Source organism: Anastrepha ludens, chromosome 2 (genome assembly GCF_028408465.1).
Source record: "Anastrepha ludens isolate Willacy chromosome 2, idAnaLude1.1, whole genome shotgun sequence".
NCBI lineage: Eukaryota > Metazoa > Arthropoda > Insecta > Diptera > Tephritidae > Anastrepha > Anastrepha ludens.
In genome coordinates, this window is record NC_071498.1 from 40,692,276 (window position 1) to 40,711,936 (window position 19,661).

At 37.0% G+C, this 19,661-nt stretch overlaps 1 protein-coding gene across 1 annotated transcript; it reads right to left on the minus strand.

Moving 5' to 3' along the window:
• Positions 1-11,313: 11,313 nt before the first annotated feature.
• Positions 11,314-19,286, minus strand: LOC128869525 (putative SERF-like protein). Its single transcript, XM_054112092.1, has 3 exons — positions 19,125-19,286; positions 12,286-12,391; positions 11,314-12,206 (listed from the first exon to the last, which is right to left on the minus strand). The coding sequence occupies exons 1-3, from the start codon at positions 19,129-19,131 to the stop codon at positions 12,128-12,130; spliced, it is 192 nt and encodes a 63-aa protein (XP_053968067.1). The 5' UTR covers positions 19,132-19,286; the 3' UTR covers positions 11,314-12,127.
• Positions 19,287-19,661: the final 375 nt, after the last annotated feature.

Consider the following 19,661-nt stretch of genomic DNA (forward strand, 5'->3'; position numbering starts at 1 on the left):
TCATAGACTTAACTTACTAAATAAATAAATAAATAAATAAATAAAATAAACTTGTAAATATGTATTGTCGTTTTCACCACCCATGGGAATAAGTTTCCGTCCTTTCTTAGCCAAACTTACGAATTATTTAAACAATTAAATAATACATGATATTGTGTGAAATATGTGTCATTGGAAGCTATAACTTTACTCCATCTTTCAGGTAGCATGCGGATTCCTCTGAGGAAAAACTCGACTTCTTTTGACTTGATTCATTCATTGAGCCAGTTTGCGATGCTCTCGTAAGAAGTGAACCGCTCTCCAATAAGGGCTGACTGCATTGATCGGAACAGATGGTAATCCGATGGTGCAATGTCTGGGGAATACGGCGGGTGGGGCAAAATTTCACAATACAGTCCCTCTAAATATTTGTGGACCGATTTAACAACGTGTGGCCTGGCGTTATCATGCAGCAAAATTAGTTTGTCCTTGTTTACCGTCCCATTCCGGCCGTTTTTATTTGAGAGTTCAATTCAAACGGAAAGGTGCAGCCAGTAACGATCGGTTTCAGCTAGTTTAAGGAGTTCATAATAGATGACACCTTTCTGATCCCACCAGATGCACAACATAACCTTTGAAGCATGAATATCTTTTTCCGCTATCGATGGACCTGGTTCACCTTGCACGCTCCAACAGCTCCAACATTTTCGACGCTTAAGGTTATCATAATATATCCATTTGTCATCGCCAGTGACGATGCGATGCAGAAAACCTTTTCTTTTCTGCCGTTCAAGAAGAATCTCACACGTCACGAAACGTTTCTTGATATCCCTTTCCTTCAATTGGTGTGGCACCCATCTTATCTGCTTTCTGGATCATTCCCATCCCAACATCCACCTCTTTTGACATTTCATCAAGGGTTCGACATGCGTCTTCATCCAATAATTGTTGTAGTTGAGTATCTTCGAATTTTTTCTGTGCCTCTTTCCGATCTCTATCACTCACGTCGAAATTGCCACTTTGGCATCGAAGCCACTCTACAAGTTTTATTTGATGGAGCGTGAATACCGTAAATATTGATCAATATACGACACGTTTCATTTGCACTTTTCTTTAAAAGTTAATAATGAAGCATGACTTCCCGCAAATGCTGTTTTTTCGGGACGAACGTACCTGTATACATTTTTGATGTAAGATAAAAAAGTACCTTTACGCTTCAAACGAATGTCAACTACTGCGATCGAGACCTCACATATACACCTTCAAATCACCAGTATATTACTAAAGCGAACACAAAAATAGTATCAGCAGCGACATCTCTTTTACGAGGGCAATAACTTATTCCCATACCCAATACAAGATTCATACAAAAAAGGTGGCTTTTCAGATTTCTCGAATGTCGTACGTACGATTTTCGATTTGTTTTGTGATATAACATACATTCTAACAGGAAAAAGACAAAGGACTGGCTAGCATCTCAAGAGAGGATATCTCGAAGATCGTGGCTTGTATAACAGGTCATTGGCTATTTGGGAGGCATTCCTTGAGACTAGGAGTTTCCTCCCATGAATATGCTAGAAGTTGGACAGATGACGAAGTGAAGAAACTGTTGAGCAAATTGATCAAAACTGAATAAATTGAGCTTCGAATTGCTCTCACATGGTCACGGGTAAGAAATTTCACTCGATTTTGAATCAAAAGAAAAATCGTGAATCGTTCTACAAAAGTGGTATTGAAGTGTTAGAGCGGCACTGGAATGATTGCGATGTTCTTGATGGAAATTACTTTGATAAATAAAGCTAATTTTGAACGAGAAAAAACGTGTTGTGTGTTGTGTGAATGGGCACAGGTATGAATAAATATACTTAATTCTACACGTATTTCGCGAATAATAACGGAGAACCGCATTAAATTTGCAAATATGAAAGTAGTGAACAAAACTTTCAGTTTACTGATTTTTGTGTTTTACAAAAAAATCCGTTACTTCGACACGTTTTGATCGATTTTTGAAATTAAATGATTTTTACATTCAGAATAGACACAGCTATAAGCCTTTCTACTAATAAATAAACCTTTCATTTCAATATTATCGACAACATCTCGTTAAACTCGCAAAAATTGAAAATATTGACTACAATTTAAGTTATGTGTTGAAAAATCAGTAGTTATTTTTGCTTAGCGTGAAAAATAGAAGACATACGTCAGAAGGACTAACATGAAAACACGAAATCGGATGAAATGCAGACGAGCTACGAAATTTTAAGTGTCGGAAAACACCTAAAATCGGCTTTTTAACGATAAATAAAAAAATTGAGGGTGTTAAAAATTTTTTGAACACGGTTCCGCGTCGTTCTTGGCTAGATCAACAGTGCTCATCATGTCACTTCAAAAGTTCTGATTCACTGTAGCACCGTGTAATTGTAATATACAGTTAAAATTTGAAATTAATCTGTCAAGATTTGTTTGGGTTATGAGTTCGGCCGATCTGAAAAATTTAGTTACGAAAATGGTTTTAGTACCACTTGAATTTCTGGATATGTAATTTTTAAGGTATAACATTATCTTTGAAGAAACAAGGAAATTAATTTTTTTAAAGTTTCTAAAGTGACGTTAAACAAAAAGTGGTCTCAATTTGTCTCGACATAATTTTAATTTAGTACTAATTTTTTACCTATTTTTGTTTTTTATGTAGTACGTAAATGTAAAATATGTGTAACATTTATTTCCTCACATCTATGCAGTCATCAAAAAATTGTCTCGCATTAATCTTTTCGAAACATACATATGGTATATACGTATGTACATATGTACATTTGTACTTATTTGTCAAGTGAACACCACTCCGGCAGCGTCTTTATGTCTCATCTCATGGCCAGAATACAGAATTTGTGTTGGCACTTGGCAGACTCGACACGGCAACAAGGCAACAAGGCAACTCAATAACGTGCGATAGACAGCATATCCAGTTACCAGCGTTTCGCAGCTGTATCTTCACTCAATGACCATTTAAGCCAGACGACGGCTGCCAATGTCCGTTAGCGACTTTGTTTGTTTACTCGGTCTATTACAAATAGTATTGTCCATAACATGATCCTCCTTCTGCGCGCTCTGCATGCGACACAAATTCCCTTTCCAGGCTTTCTCAGCTACACCTTTTTGTGCTAATGTTTTTGTTGTCATTTGCCATTTTTGGTCAATGGACTTTTCGCTTGCAATATTATGGGTCGCAATTCGCCCGATAAATCGAACCTTTCATTTACGACTGGTTGCTGCGCTTGCGCGTGATAGCCACTGCTGAGTTATAAGTGCATAGATGCACATTCATATGCATGTATATATGTATGTGTGTTTGTGTGTTGATCTCTTTGTACGCGCATAAGCATTACATACGGAAATTGTGTTGTTTTGGAAAGATTGTCCAAATCGGCGGTGGGCAAACAGGCAGTGAACAAACATACATACGAGTACAATTCAGCAAATAGACAAGCTGTAAGATAAAGCAATAGTCGACCAGCGTCAGCCGCCAATGCCCACCTAACCATTAAAGTCAATACGCTAACGATGTTGGAATTGCATTCGATTGCGGTTGAATTGCTAGCAAGGCTGTCGGTTGGTTGGTCGTTGGTTCTGTTGTGAAGTGCCATAATAAGTGGGGTTTCTCTGACGCTATGCAGCAGGAGGACGTCGTGGGTCGTTTGCGATGTCATTCACAGCTACTTTCTTTATTTTCACGGAATTTATTGTATTTCAATGCGCGATTGCTGTTATTTGTGGCTGGAATTGTGACTGTTTGCGGTATTTCATATTGTTTCATTTTTGTTTGTTGTTCCTTTGTTTTTTTGTTTTTCTGAGTTTTAGTAGCAAAACCGCAAGCAGCTCAAATGTGAGTAGCTCTTTTATATGTTGGAGTGCTTGAATGGATTGTGAACAGTATAGTTTACAAATAATATTAGAGAAAGAAATATTTATTTATGAACATAAGTATGTCTGTATGCATATACGCACTAAGAGAGGCCCTTGGGGGGCGTCCTAGTAGGATGTAAAGCAAATGCTCCAGTGTGGAACATAGGGCAAGGAAAATGGCAAACTACATTTCCGAATGATCGATACTATTAGACCCTCTAAACATTTATCGACTTATCCTTGTTGCTTCATAATTTTGGTGGCTGATTCTGTGCCGAGCACCATGACGTCTGCGCACTGTGAGTTATCGACTCGTCATCGGCTATTCATAGAATATTCAACACCGGATGAGTACAAACAACATTGTTGGTCGCTAATCGTGGGTACACTTTTCCATGAAAGAAAAAGAAATTAAAATAACTTAAAAAAATGAAATAAAAAATAATAATAATTAAGGAAATTCGGAAAATTGTTAAGCTGTTTTTTTTTTTTTGTTTTTTTGTTAGGTTGCCACAACTGTGTCTGACATTCTTACCAAAATTGTATCGCCCTTACTTGACATTTGTAAAAATTTGCGCCTCTACCTTAGACCTCTACGCCTTGCAGTTTTGAAAATTGAATTAACGTCATTTTTAGTTTAAAAAAAGCGATGTTCACTGTTTTTATGGATTATAGCGGTATTGTCTACCACGAATTTTTGCCAAAATATAATATAAGACAATTAATAAGGACTATTATTTGGGCGTTATAAGACTCACTTTGGGATCCTTCGGGAAAAATCGAAGACGACTCTGATTGCTATACCGAAAATACAGTTCCTGAAATGTTTAGAGAACTGGATCAGAGGCTCCCGTAAGTGTATTACAAATAATGCAAAGTACTTTGAAGACGACTCAATAAATTTTTCACTGACCTACTTTGGAATAACTCGCTCAAAACTTTTGTTATCAGATCTCTAAATGCTCATGGGTTCACAACGTGATTCAGGTCAAGACAAAGGAAAGTTTAATATAGCAATGCTGCCACATCTTCTTCTTTCCATTGTTTAAATGACCGAGGGGTATATTTCGAATGCTTATTCTCCTATTCTGTTGCTTTTTGCAAATCAATGAGACACGAAGTGACAGATCTTGACCCAATCAGGCAGATTCAAGTACGTCGGTTTTCGAGTGTGTCATTTCAAAATGGCATTCTGCAAAATAACTTGTACGATATCTCAAAAGCAAATTACTGTACGATGTACTTAGGTAAAGAGAAAAATAGATGGATATTAGCCCATTTAACATAGGTATTATTGTGCCCTTTAGTCTTTCAGTACTTCCTAGTACTTCATCCAAGTCCAGTTTTTTCAAGAAAAAAAATATAGTGCAAAGCTGGGCTGAACGTTTGTACCTCTTTTTCCGATCGTGCCAGGCCGAGAAGATTTCTTCTTTTTTTCCATATGCCAGTGTTTCCAGGAAAAGGTGGTAGAATCTACCTGGTAGTAGAATCAGCCTTTGAGGCTATTGGATCTCTTTCAATCGTATTTTCCCAGTAAGTACTTTGTTTGGCACAGCCTTAGGCCTTCGAAATCTTTCTGGTTAGTGTATTGTCCCATTAACAGGCAAGGCTCATGCATCTCTATTGGCCCGATTGTCGCCTAAATTAACGATCCGCTCATCGCGACAGTTTCTCTTAAGATTTATCTCTACACATAGAAGTATGTCATAGACTTTCGTCAGGAAGACTCTCGGTGGCATCTGTGTGCTTTTTCCATTTGAACTTTGCGTTCAGCTATTTAACTAACTCGTGGCTGTTTTAATTGCAATTACTTCGTGAATGGTCATATTATAAACACCATTAATCGAACATTAACCCCAAACGTACAAAACCTGCCTATGCATCATCGGTACCCACCGACCCCATTACACCATACACACGGCTCCGTATTGGGCACACCATAATAACTAGCGCACATTGTAGTATATCTAGCACTTGCCTCTTCTGTCAAGCCACAGAAGTGTGCATCACCTACTGGTATCCTTCTCAGAACTTTGCTTCTCAAAGGTATCACCACTTCAGCAACAGAGATCCTCCTCAACTTTTAAAAGATGCCACTGAAGACAATATAATAAAATTTACCCATTTCTAAAGACTCTGACCTACTATCTACCTACACATCACCGGGCAGCCGAAAGCCACAGCTGCTAGCGCTGCGTTTGCTTGAGTTTACTAATCATTTTATTATCATGTAAGCTTTTAAAATAATAAATAAAATAAAAATTAATTGCAATCCTACCCAGAATGATTTATCTCTGTTATCTTTGTTAAGAGTTTTCTCCTGTCCCTTTCTGAGGGACACCCTTTTGATGTTGAGACCCATACAACCACCATCTCTTTGTCAGGTTCAGAGCTCTTTGGCGCAAATTTTCTTCTTGTCAAATTTTGTTCTTGCAATAACTGCAACATCAACTGCATACTCTTGACAGCGGATGCCAGTCTGTTAGCAATTGCACTAAATTGTCTACGACTAAGCACACCTCACCAGTTTCCTTGAAATATAAGTGCATTCATTTTTCATCGAGTTATCATGCGCTCGGTCGGATGGGCACACGTTCATGGCTAAATCGACTTCTCTCATGAATCTGAGCAATTTGCTATATACATTTGTATATATATTGCAAAATTTAACCATTTTCGCTTTTGGAAATAATTTCTCATACTATATTTCTATAGGTAAGCTGAAAACGAACACAAGCCCCGTTTTGATCTAATAACAGCTGAAGTTGTAAAAAACCTAACACCTACTGCGTTGGGTAAATTAACAATCTCGTTACTTCCATTGTAGGGAACACTTTTTGAGAAGCTATTGTATTTGCCACACGCTTAAAATAAATTGAGAGAAAATCATTCTACGATAGACCAAGTGCATATACTATTCCGTACAGTAGAGAAAGCTCTGGCCAAAATGCGTCTGTTCCACCATTTTCCTAGATGTCGCACAGGCGCTCCACCAAGACGGGCACGAGGGACTAATCTGCAAACTTAAAGCAATACTTCCGATGCGGTTTACAGATCTACTAGAAGCCTATATCAATGATCGGTATTTTCGTATAAAACATGGACAAGCACGGGTAAACAAAAAGAAAATTAATGCAGGCGCCCTTCAAGGCAGCATACGCGGACCTATTTTGTACTTGCTATACGCACAAGATATTCCCGTTCCTGAATCCAGAAAAGTCGTAACATTTGTGGATGAAAAACTACAAACATCGGCTGATAAAAAATGCAATGAACTAAAATGTGGAGAATAAAACTGAATCGAAACGAAATCAGCACCTACGCGTCAACTTTACGAATAAAAAAATGATCTATCCGTCCATATATAGTACTTTCAGTAAACATTCCACATGCTTGCAGCAAAAAGCATCGGACATGACACTAGGACGCCAAACTGAAATGGAAAGGGCATTTTAAAATTTAAAAAGCTGAGCTGAATATCAAATACAATAAACTTAATTGGCTTATCGGCAGAAACTCAAAGCTGAGTGTCGGAAAAAACTCTTAATTTACAATCGGATTATTAAATCAGTATGGACCTATGGCGTCGAGATGTGAGGATGCACAGCGAAATGATACAACGCTTTCAAAATAATTTGTTCCAAAATATGGCGAAATCACCTTGGTTTGTTCGGAACGATGACATACACAGAGATCTGCAGTTGAACACCGTCAACGACTCAATAAACTCAAACCACTGGACCTTGTGGTTAACCCATTGTTATACAGGTATGTCCATATTTTGGAAAAAATACTAATTGTTAGTTTTGTTAACCAGATAAATGTAATATAAATAAATTTGTAATATTTCAATAAAAATATATATATCTACAGTCTGTGTCGGAAAAAAGGAATCGCTATTATTCATTAATTATAAAAGATATATATTTAAATTTTTTTTACATGAAAGTATATACAAAACTACGATTCGCAATTACTCACTAAGCTGTGTAGTATCCCTCGTTGTGGAGTATAGGCTGGCATCTTCTTCATGCTTTGAACCAGCTTTTCTGCGTAGCTCGTCGACAACGGGGACTAGATTTTGCGAACTTGACGCAGGAGTTGCTTTAAATCATGAACTGGCCTTCCGGCAAGATGTGTTTTCATAGTTCCCCAAACATTTTTAAATGGGGTTGCGTCTGGGGACTGGAAAGGCCAGTCCAATACTATGACGCCATTTTCTTGTTTTGTTGTTTCTTAATGTGTTTTTCTGAGAGCAGTGGTTTTGATGATGTGGGACGATAGGATATGTTCGTCTAATTCAGTCGACGTTCAATGGTGTTGATACTCACATCTATTCCCTTTTTAGCAAGAGCGCTTAAAAAGTTGGACGATCACTTTATCTTGCGTTTTTGTCGTCACTCGCTTCACGCCGCGCTCGGAAGAGTCATCAACATTTTTGTACACTGATTCTACATCACAGCAACCTTTTTGATTTTTTTATTACTTTTGCAGCCGCGGCGTAAGATAATTTCGGCCCTTTCGAATGCGTGCATAAAAATACCGCGTTTTTTCATTTTTGTTTGGTTTTGGCGTTTCACTCATTTTTGTTTGGTTGCGTTTACGGAAAAGTTTCGAACGACACTAACCTGAGTCAGCACTGGCGTCGTAGTCCTTGAGTGAGACTATTACGCAGCAAAAAGCAGAACGAAATATATTTTGAAGATACAAGAAAAAACTATTCTTTTCCTCGGACACAGACTGTATCTTCTTTGTGCTGGTACATACAATCGTTATGTGTACAAAATTATGACGCACTTAAGCGCGGTTATTAAAAACAGTAATGGAATTAATTTCTTCCTTTTATCATGGCCCCATCCATAGGAAAACATTGTTTTTCTTAAATGTCATATGAGTAGTCGGAAGTCGACTTGAATGAAAATGTTTATCTTTAAAAAAGTATAAAGAACTTTTGAAAAATTAATAAATTTGTATATAATGAAAACACGAAAGAGTCTATTTAATCTGACAATACACACCACAGACATGCTTCTTAAGCATTGGTTCTTTAGTTGTTGTTGTAACAATATACATATTCTCCATAAATGTTTGGGAAATGTTGGTGAATTGACCGTTATTACCGGGTCGTTCTTGTAATGTAGAACGACTGTCTTGAGGGCTGACCCTTAAATTATCTACTTCCTGCAATTATGCACATGCTCAAATAGCTCCTAAAAATATGCATTGATATTTCCGAGCTATTCAAACCATAACAGTGGGGTCAACTTTTTCGGAACGACTTTGGTTTATATACCTATGGCATAAAGACTGGCACTCCAGTAGCATTTCCCAAACATTTATTGAAACTTGTATATGGAATGGACGCTGCAGCTTTATTTCGAAAGGATAATCCCAAAGGATGTTTTAAAAAATAAAAATAAAAAATTGGTGCGTACACTTTTGTTACGTGCCGAGCTCCTCCTCCTGTTGTTGTTGTAGCAATAATACTTGTATTACAACAGCTCCTCCTCCTATTTGTGGTGTGCGTCTTGATGTTGCTCCACAAAATGGAGGGAACTACAATTTTATGCCAACTCCGAAGGGAAGATGGTTTTTTTGTGAGGATCTTTTTCTTGACCAAAATACACTCGGAGGATTGCCATTGCCTGCCGAGCGGCGACCGCTATTAGAAAAAACTCTTTCTTCGTTTTGGTGTTTCACGGAGATTCGAATGGAAGTCACGCACAAATCCATTCGGCTACGGCGGCCGTAAGTGATATGTTTTATTAGATCGAAAAATTATTGGCTTATTAATTCAGCACAAAATTTTCAAAGTGAAGAAGCGGCACTGAAATTTTAATGCATAGCTGCAATAGACAAATTTAATTACAAGAATTTTCTGTATAGTATAAGTAGAAGTTGGTAACTTAAAAAAATTATTCAAATCGTGTAATCCAACTGAATTTTTCAAAATTTCTGTGAGCAAAATTATTTTTGCTGTTTCAGACTTGAGAGAACGAAGGAGTTAATTCACTTGGCCTTAAGCGGTCAATTCTCGAACATTGTGATTATTGATGAGAAAAATTTTCAATTTGAGCAATTCGTAAACTAAAACTAGACCGACCGTTCATACGCGAGTTTGAGTCATCGATTGCCCACCAGGAGGCAACACCCGCCACAGATAATGGTTTGGGCCGCTGTAGGCGCAGATGAGCGCCCTCCAATCGTTTTCATCGAGCCTGGTGTCAAGGTAAATGCGAAATATTATCGGTCGTGGGCAGACAAACATTTCGGTGGCAGTCCATGGACGTTTTAACGGGACTCGGCACCGTCTCTCTCTTGGAGAGCAAGGTCCGCACTAAAAGATGCACCAATCTCGAGGCGCTGAAAAAAGCCATTGTCCTCGAATGGGCCGAAATATGCGATACACTAGACAGGGCTAGTATACTGGGGCGGCAGCCCTTGGTCAGGAAAAACGCGAGTCATTCCGGTAACGTAGAACCGGCTGCCATGGGAATGGATGTTTGTTTCCTGGACCTACCCCTAGATGAGCTAGACGAAGACGACCGATGATATGCCTACACAGACAGGGCTACCTATGCTGTTAAAACAACAACAACAACAAATGGGCCGAAATACCTGCAAGTCACATTCCGGCAGCTTGCTATTCGTTTCTGGACCGTCTCAAGGTCATAGCCAAGGCAAATGGTGGTCATATCGAACAAAAGTAAATTGATTCTTAATTTGGTATTATTTTCACACATTTTTTACTCTGAATTGAATAAAAGTAATGCTCCAAACTAAATGTATGACCTTTTTAATTGGTTACACTTCGAGTGCCGGACCCTGTATTCCTGACTTAAATGGTAAGTAAGACTCAGATTGATATGGGTTGAACTATAAAAAATTTTGGATGTGCCATACCCACTTAAGCTAGGGTGGACCGAATATTACAATTTGAATAGATCAGTCTGGCAACCTGAGCTCTTTCCATTCCAGAATATATTCATAACAATGCGTAGCCAAACTAAACATTAAACCTTCGTTCCCACAACAGCCACGACGTTCTACGTTAGCGGAACTACCCGAATTTATATCCGGCCAAAGACTGTCAGTGTAGCGGAATTTCTCAAACTTATATGGGATATGTTTATGCTAGTACAAAAACAACCAGAAATGCCTTAACGAGATTAATTTTGAAGGCCGAGATACTATAGGCAGGAATTTCTCCATATACTGAAAGACTGGGCTAAAAATGATGTATATTCAAACAAATTCGAAAAATTGACAATAAAACCAAATAAAGCCAATACCACTTGAGAAACCTACGTAAAAAAGCCTTGTAACTGCATACACGTACCTCTCATCAATATCAACAGTCACTCTGTACAAATTTATCTGCAAATCCAAGTGATCACATTCACTTCACGTTGGCAAAGTAATGAATGTATGTTTTAGTGTTTTGCTTAGATTTCGCATATTTATTTGTATATAATTTGTTGTGTAGCATAATATCGTCTTAAAATACTAAGTAACTAATTACTAATTGAATTCTTTATTTTCTCTCTCATTTACTTCAATTGATCTGCACTACATATTGAAAATTTTGCCTCTTCGTTTTGTTTCTTTTTTGTTATTTTTGGATGCTGGTTTCTTCTACTAACTTAAAGTATATTTGAATTTTCATCTTTTTGCGGTAATTGTGTAAAATTTTAATTTTTAATATTTATTCCATCTTAAGCTTTAAAATTTAGTCAGGTAAAAATCATCAACATCAATCATCATTTGGAAAAAAACAAATATATAATATAGCAGAGAAAACGACATCTAGATTGCTAAAAAAGAATGATAACGCGATATATGGTGTGCAAGTAATGAATGGTAGGTATGTGAGAATTGGTTTTAGCAGCTTCAGCGTCTATATATATCAATGTTTGGCATTCTTCCACAGGAGTTGTGGCGTATAATTAGCTAAATGATTTTCGTTCATACTGTTGTTAGTTAGTTTCAGTGCTTATACGCAATTGCGTAAATTTTTCTTCGTTTCCTTTATTTGTCTACCCCAAGAGCATATTTCTGTATTTCACTGTTTAAAATTTCGTTCAGTTTCAAATACTTGTGAGAGTAGTAAAGAAAATTGTTTGCCCATTTCGGTGACCGAACACACGTATATGCGAATTTGTTGTTGATGCATTTTATATTGGTAGCTGTTTGTTGTAATGGTTTAAATGCCTGCTATAATTCGGCGAGCTGCTCTTATTGTATTTTATTTCGCGTTTCCCCCTGCTGAAGCGGCTGCCGCCTCCTCTTTCTTTTTCTGCTTTTCACGCATAACTTCGGCATCTCTGTTTGTATAATAAAAATTCTCTTTCAGTTATTTGATTGTATTTAAATTAAGTATATGACTTCAAAAATGTAAATTACCTTGCTTTCCGTTGCTCAACTGTTAAATTGTCATTACGCTTGCCCCTGCCCAATTCTTGCAGCTTCTTCTGGTTTTTTTGGCGGGCGAGATCTCTTTGATTTCCACCTGAAATATAAAAATATTGCAATTTAAATTTAAATAGTATTTTAATTTTTTATAAATATTTATTAAATTTTAAAATAGTTTAAAATACATAATAGGGATATGGGAATTAAATACTGCCACTGGGGGACACTAAAACATTCTTTAAATGGATTCTGATTTAGAGTACACATTTTTTATGTATTCCAAATGAATACAATGTTTTATGTGGTTCTATCTTATAACCACAAAGCCCCCTAAAATTGAAGTACCAAATATCTTGGCCGATACGTACAGGATGGGCCAAAAAAGCATTGTTGTATACTAAATGTATCTATGTACTATAAATTTCCAAGAAATCGATTATAACGTGCAAAAAGTAAAAAACAATTAAATTAGAAAACAAAAAAATTTATTCGTGTACAAAATTGATTAATTTTATTTGGCCCACCCTGTAGATGAAATAGCACAAAGTTTTCTTCACAAAGTCAACTACACCAGATCTTAAACTATAGATGGTTTGTCCCATTATCCTTACAGTCTCCATTCTCTACCAACTCTATCAATCGACCTTTTAGAGGGTTCTATTAATTAGCATCATTTCGCATGCAGAAGCGCACAATACAACGATACGAAATTGACCGATGAAAAAGTATGTTTTATGGGCTACCTTTCGCCTTTCAATCACCTTTTCTGGGCGCACATACTTACCACCGCATATTCAGTCGGCCTGCTGGGACGATAGTCTCAATTCGCAATCAATTCATAACCCAATTATGACCAGTTACCATTTCTTAGTACAAATCTGAGTATTGGCCTTATTTATTTCTTATCTCTTTTCTCTCTATACGAGTATGCAAAGAATAGTGTTGTTATTGCTGTAGCAGTTCACTAGGCCCTGCCAGCCCGGTATAGTCACCGATCGTCCAGGTAGCGCGCTGCTTCGACAAGTTGGGTCCAGAAAGAGAGAGGGGGCTTTAGGTGAGTGGGTTTGAGAGGGCGTGTGCATAGGTGGTTATATTGTTATGTTATAGGTGAATGTGTCGGGGTCGATTTTAGATAAGTAGGAGTTAAACCTACTAGAATATCCATGGACTGCCACCCAACATCGTATGCAATGGGTGATGGTAGAACCCAATAACGGCATTCGGGGGTCGGGAGTTTAGGAAGGCTGCCGATTAATGGCTGCCTATATACTGTCCGGTAACATCCAGCAAAAAGGTTGCCGATTAATGGCTGCCTATATACTGTCCCATTCCTGCGGTAACATCCAGCAAAAATTACTCAGTGAGCACTTGCTAGTATCAGGCGATCAGAGGGAACAGTGTGATAGCGTTCCCACGACAGTCGGTTCTACGTAACCGGAACAACCCGAATTTATATACAACCAAGGACTGTCGCTTCAGCAGGATTGCCGGCATATGTTTGGGAAATGTTTATGCTGCTACAAAAACAACAACAACAACAGCGGGCGCAGTGTAATTTAGTACCGACCGGTCGCCAGACATACATATTTCTTTGTCTTTGCCACAAGTGCGGTCGGCTAGCGATTTGTGAACCGTGATACGGTTTTGGGGCAACTGCGGTTGTATGCACGAAGGAGAGCAAACTGTTGAAGTCAACAACCAAAATTTTGGGTTTCTTACCCGCCGGTATTGGTGTATCATCGACTTTCATCTATAACTGTAGTTTAACCTCCTCCTTCGTCCAGGTGGTAAAGGAGTCGCTGTAGATTCGGTGTGGAAAAGCTGGAAATCACTTGCAGGTGAAAGAGCGAGAAAGGCTGGCGGGATAGACATTGACTTTCCAACACAGGTCGTCAATGTCATTGCTGGAGCCCATTATCGAACAATAGTTAGTATAGTAGACCAACTAAATACATAATTTTTTTCAGTACTCATTGACATTTCATCATGAAGAGATCTACGTCTCAACAACGTTTACAAATCGTACAATTTTATTACGAAAATCGACGCTCTGTGAAAAGTGTTCATCGTGTGCTTAACCCAACTTATAATGTACAGCGATTAAGCTCATTTTTGGCTTAATGGCTACATCAATAAGCAAAATTGCCATATTTGCCCCGATTACATCCATCGAAAACAACTGTATGTCGCGGCATACGAGCTGGAGGAATCATCGTCCTATATTTCTTCAAAGACGAGGCTGGTGCTAGTGTAACAGTAAATAGCGAACGTTATCGCGTTATTATAAACAACTTTTTGGTGCCGGATTGCCTACTTGAGGCCTGTGATTTGGTTCCAACAAGCCGGCGTTACTTGCTATACAGCTCGTGAAACAATGTGTTTACTGTGTCCTCGTTTCGGTGAGCAATTTATACAGGGTGGGCCATATAGCGTTTGCTTTTTGAACCACCTATTTTTTTGAGAATGGTAACACAAATGACATGTCAAATGTGTTCAGAATTTACTTAAAGGTTTGACATTTACGAAATGGGACGCTATACGCTTAAACAAAATTGGGAAATATTGAAAACCTATTTCCAAAGTGGTGAGTCTTCTTCTTATTTTCTGATTCTCACATCTGTGGCTACGTTAATAAGCAAAATTGTCCGATTTGGGGCTCAGAAAATCCACACGTTACTGTAGAGAAGCAAATGCATCCACAACGAGTCACTGTTTGGTGCGGTTTTTGGTCTGGCGGCATCGTCGGGCCATTTTTTTTTTTCGAAAATGAGCTAGGAGCCGCGGTTACAGTAAATGGCGAGCGTTACCGTGACATGCTCAACGAGTTGTTTCCAAAAATTGAAGAGGATGACATGGACGACATTTGGTTTCAACAGGACGGTGCAACTTGTCACACTGCTAAAGTTACACTCGAACTTTTGGCTAGCGTTTTTGGAAACCGAATAATCAGCCGAAATTCCGATATCAATTGGCCACCTCGGAGCTGTGATTTAAGCCCGTTGGACTATTTTTTGTGAGGAGCCGTTAAGGACAAATGCTATCCGAACCATCCAGAGACGATTGATGCTTTAAAACACGAAATCGAAGATGCCATTCATGAAATTGGAACCCAAACATTCGAAAATGTGCTTAAAAATTGGGTTGATCGAATGGCCTAGTGTAAAGCCAGTCGTGGCAGTCATTTGAACGATATTATTTTTCATTCATAAATGACAATGTTCATTCTTCAAAATAAAAAAAAAAGTTTGAAAAAATATTGATTACTTATTTTTTTATAGCCGATTGTAGATTTTTTTTTTACATGGACCACCCTATATCTCTTCTCAGGCCAGTGGATTGACCACCAAGATCGTGTGATATCACACCTTTTCACTTTTATTTGTGGGGGTATGTAAAGTCTAAATGCTTTGTGGATAACCCAGCTGATTGATTAAGGGATTGGAAGCAATTTCAAAAAACACACCATAGAAATATGCGGTGTAAGCACCTCATAGATTCAAAGAAAATATCTACATTTGAATTTTCATAGAAATAGTATACACATTTGTTTCCATAACGTAATAGGGATCCATTTGCTATCGATCACGCTATAAAATTTATTTACTTTATATTATCTGTTGCCTTTACTGTGAGCTATGTACGTACATGTGCCATACCAGTTAACTTTTCTCTAACGTCATTTCAAGTTCAAGAAAGTATTAATGTATGCGAACACTTTTAATATTTTTTTTGGCTTTATTAAACATTGTATAAGTACGTAAAACGAGCAACAAAAATTCGTTTTTCTAACATATTAATTTGATTCTTCATCATTTAGTAGTACATATGTTTACGTGTTTAACCGGTTTTATTTTAAACTGTTGTTTATTAAGCACCAACAAGTATGTATACACAGTTGTGTTAAAGAAAAGGAAATAAGTTTATATGTACAAACTTGCCTACTAAATTCGGCTAGTAACGTTATGAGAATAAGAATGTGAAAAAGACTTAATTTGTTATTTTTCTGCAGCTTTTGCGGAAATTTAAATCAACATTTTTTTTATTTTTGATGGTATCTAGCAAAGAAAATATAACCCTGGTAGCTAGCGCTGCAAATATATTAATTTATATATTTAATTTTAATTTATTCAATAAGTAATAATAAATGGTATTATAATTTATTAAGCAAATAATAATTTTTATAAACCACTTAGTGATACTGAGAATATCAGTGCAGATCTATGCTAAGCACTTCCAAGGCAAAACTTATTTCAGCTGCTCAATGGGAACTTTGCCACCGAATATTTGTCTAAGTGAAATCGATTGCGCGATTAAACAAAAAAAAAAAGAAAAAATTATGAGAATGACATGAAAGCGCTAGTAGTTCCAGTAACTAACCCCCCAATTCGGAACATACTTCAGGAAGCAGGATCAAGAATGTAATCAAAACGTGGAATTCGCACAGATGCATTTGTTTCGACAAAACTGTTAGCCTAGTTTACTAGATGAACGTCCTCGGGTCTGATGTGACCAATGTCAATCTACTAGGTTACGATGTGTATTTTCGCCCGACGTCTCTGGAATACATTTCGTTAGCTTATTATTTTAAAAATCTACAATATATTGGCCCCTATTATGAGTTGCATTCGATCTTCGATATTCGTTCGTTGTCGAAGATCGAAAATCGAATGTCAATTTGGTATTATGAGCGGTGCATGCCTGTCGAAATTTTCGTTGTATACCGAATTTAGAGTCGAATGCAATTTTGCTTTCGATTGTGGAGCGTATTGTGGGAAAACTTGTTAAAATGTAAGTTGTTTGCGATTATTTATTGTTTTATAGTAACCAAATAATAAATATATACTAATTTTGTTAATATTATGCAGGAATATGTTAATATATGTTAATATTTTGGGAGGAATTTACAACGGAGCTGAATTGCTTGGGACCACCAGTTAGAACGGCAGCAAAATGGATTAAGGTTAATAATGTTTTTTTTGTGATGTTTATAGAAATACATTTTTATTTTCCCTTGGCAGGTATGGGCTGAAATACGTAGAGGAACTGAAATACATATTTTTTTCAAATGACGAATAATTGAATAAAGAAAATTTATAACAGAAATAAAACAGAAACTGTGGCGTAAAGGTTTCTATTTAATACTTTTTAGATTTTTCTATAATATTCTAAGAATTTCATTTCTTATGTTTTCTGCTTCTCCGTTATTTGGCTCCACTTCAATATCTTCAGCATCATCGTTGAGGGTCTCATCGGATAACTCTTCATCCGGAAGTTGAACATTATAAAACAAGCAAATGTTGTGCAAAGCTGCACCCACATTTATAATTTGTGTTGCTTTTTTTGGAGAATAGTGAAGAGCTCTCGGCTCGGGTGCACTGCTGCAACTGGTTTTTTGTACTGGACAGTAGGTTCATAAACGGCTCTTTAGATAATCTAAAGTTCTTTAAAAAACTGTAAGGAAATTTCTGTAATATTATGTACGTCAACACATTTTGAAAATACTAAACTTGCTCAGTGGAAGCCATTTCAAGGGGGTTGGATGCGCCCCTCAACTGTTTTCTACATCTAGCTAGTTCCACTAATCTTTCATCGAGCGTTGAATCGTCGAACCACAACTCCGTTGTACTCATTTCACAAAAAAATACTTTTTTTAACTTTTAAAATTGTTGTTAGCAAAGAATTTCAACACAATCGGTTTTTCTTTTATTTTGATTTGCTGTATCAGCTGAGAAAAAATATCTATTGTAAATGCGTCGAGCGATCGAAATTCACAATAGTCCTATTCTTCAACGAATGAGCACCATAATACCAAATGAAAATTCGTTCGATCAGCACAGTCGAAGATCGAATGTTGCTCATAATAGGGGCCATTAAGTTTTCAAAAATCGTATTAGAAGTACCCACTCAGTTTGTTAAATTGTATACATATTTTCATTGATTACAATTTGCTATTAAGAAGTGATAAGCCGTGGGACGTAAAAAGAATTAAAAAATTGTGCTCAGTAAGTTTGATAACAGCTTAACTCTGTAAATAAAAACATGCTTGCAGCAGCGTCCGCATATCTGACACAAAAATGTAGAACACTTTTTTTATCAAGAATAAGATTTAGCAATATTGCCGACTGTGTCGAGTGTTTGTTCATTTTAGGCTTACTAATTGAACAAATAAACAGACATGGAAATAAACAAGTAATCCCCGCACAACGTCTTCACTAATATTTGAGATCTCTGCGTGCCTGTAAAAAAATACTGTTTTTAAGACTATCGTAAATCAAATAAGTCTTCATTCTGAGCTGTCCAAAAAAGACTACTTCAGTGGAATCTGTGAGCAACAACTATCAAATTACCCCCAAAAAAATAGAATAGACCGAGTTTTGATCACACCCTAGCTTGAGGACCAGTTTTCAGAAAAATCGTATTTCAATTTACAAAACATCAACCCTTTTGGTCATATATATTTACTTAACCTCAGCTGTTAAACAATGTTTCCTTCAAACGATAATCAATAGCTGCCGGATCCACCTTATCAGGCCAAGGACTGTCACTTCAGCAGCATTCTCTAAACATTTACAGGAATTTTCAGCAAAACTAAATCGAGCAATTCAAAATAATAGGCGTTAGTTTTACAATGCTTGTACTATGAAGAGATTTACATCTTCGAATGATTTATTTCAAGCATACGCACCCGCAAACATAATTTTTCTGTATCATCACGTTGGCTATTTCTGGCGCACCATCTCAAGCATACATATGTACATACATTACTTTACGTTTCTACTTACACACAAAAACTTATTTTCAAAGCACTTTTTCACATTTATAGAACTTACGTGTCATTTTCGAGATGTTATGCAAAAACTCCCAGCGACTTTATTTATATTATTTAAGACTTTTCCGTGGCCGAAACGCCTCTATTAAAATTTTTCACGCCAGTTGTTCTCGATTGTTCCGTTAATTTTGTTGTGAACCAATTCGACCAAATATCAACTCGTTACTTTCGCTCAATTCTTTTGTCTGTCAAATTACGTCAACTTTAATTGTTTTCTAAATTGCACAGGGTTGCTGCGCACAGACTTATGTGGTTCAAAGTAGAGATGTCGCCAATGCATCATTTTCATTTTGATACCATAAACGGTAAGGTATCGAGGTATGCAAATAACTATAAACGGAATAATATTAATAAACGGAAATTTTGTAATATATAATTTTTAACTAGGAAATATCTATTTTTTAAACTAGTTAATCAGTTGAGCTCAAGAAAAATGTAAGCGAAGATATGTGAGTGCTTTATTATTTTGGGATTTATACTGAAACATTTTCAAGTAATTTCCTTTTCGGTATTCAACACCTTGGTCACTAACAAAGAA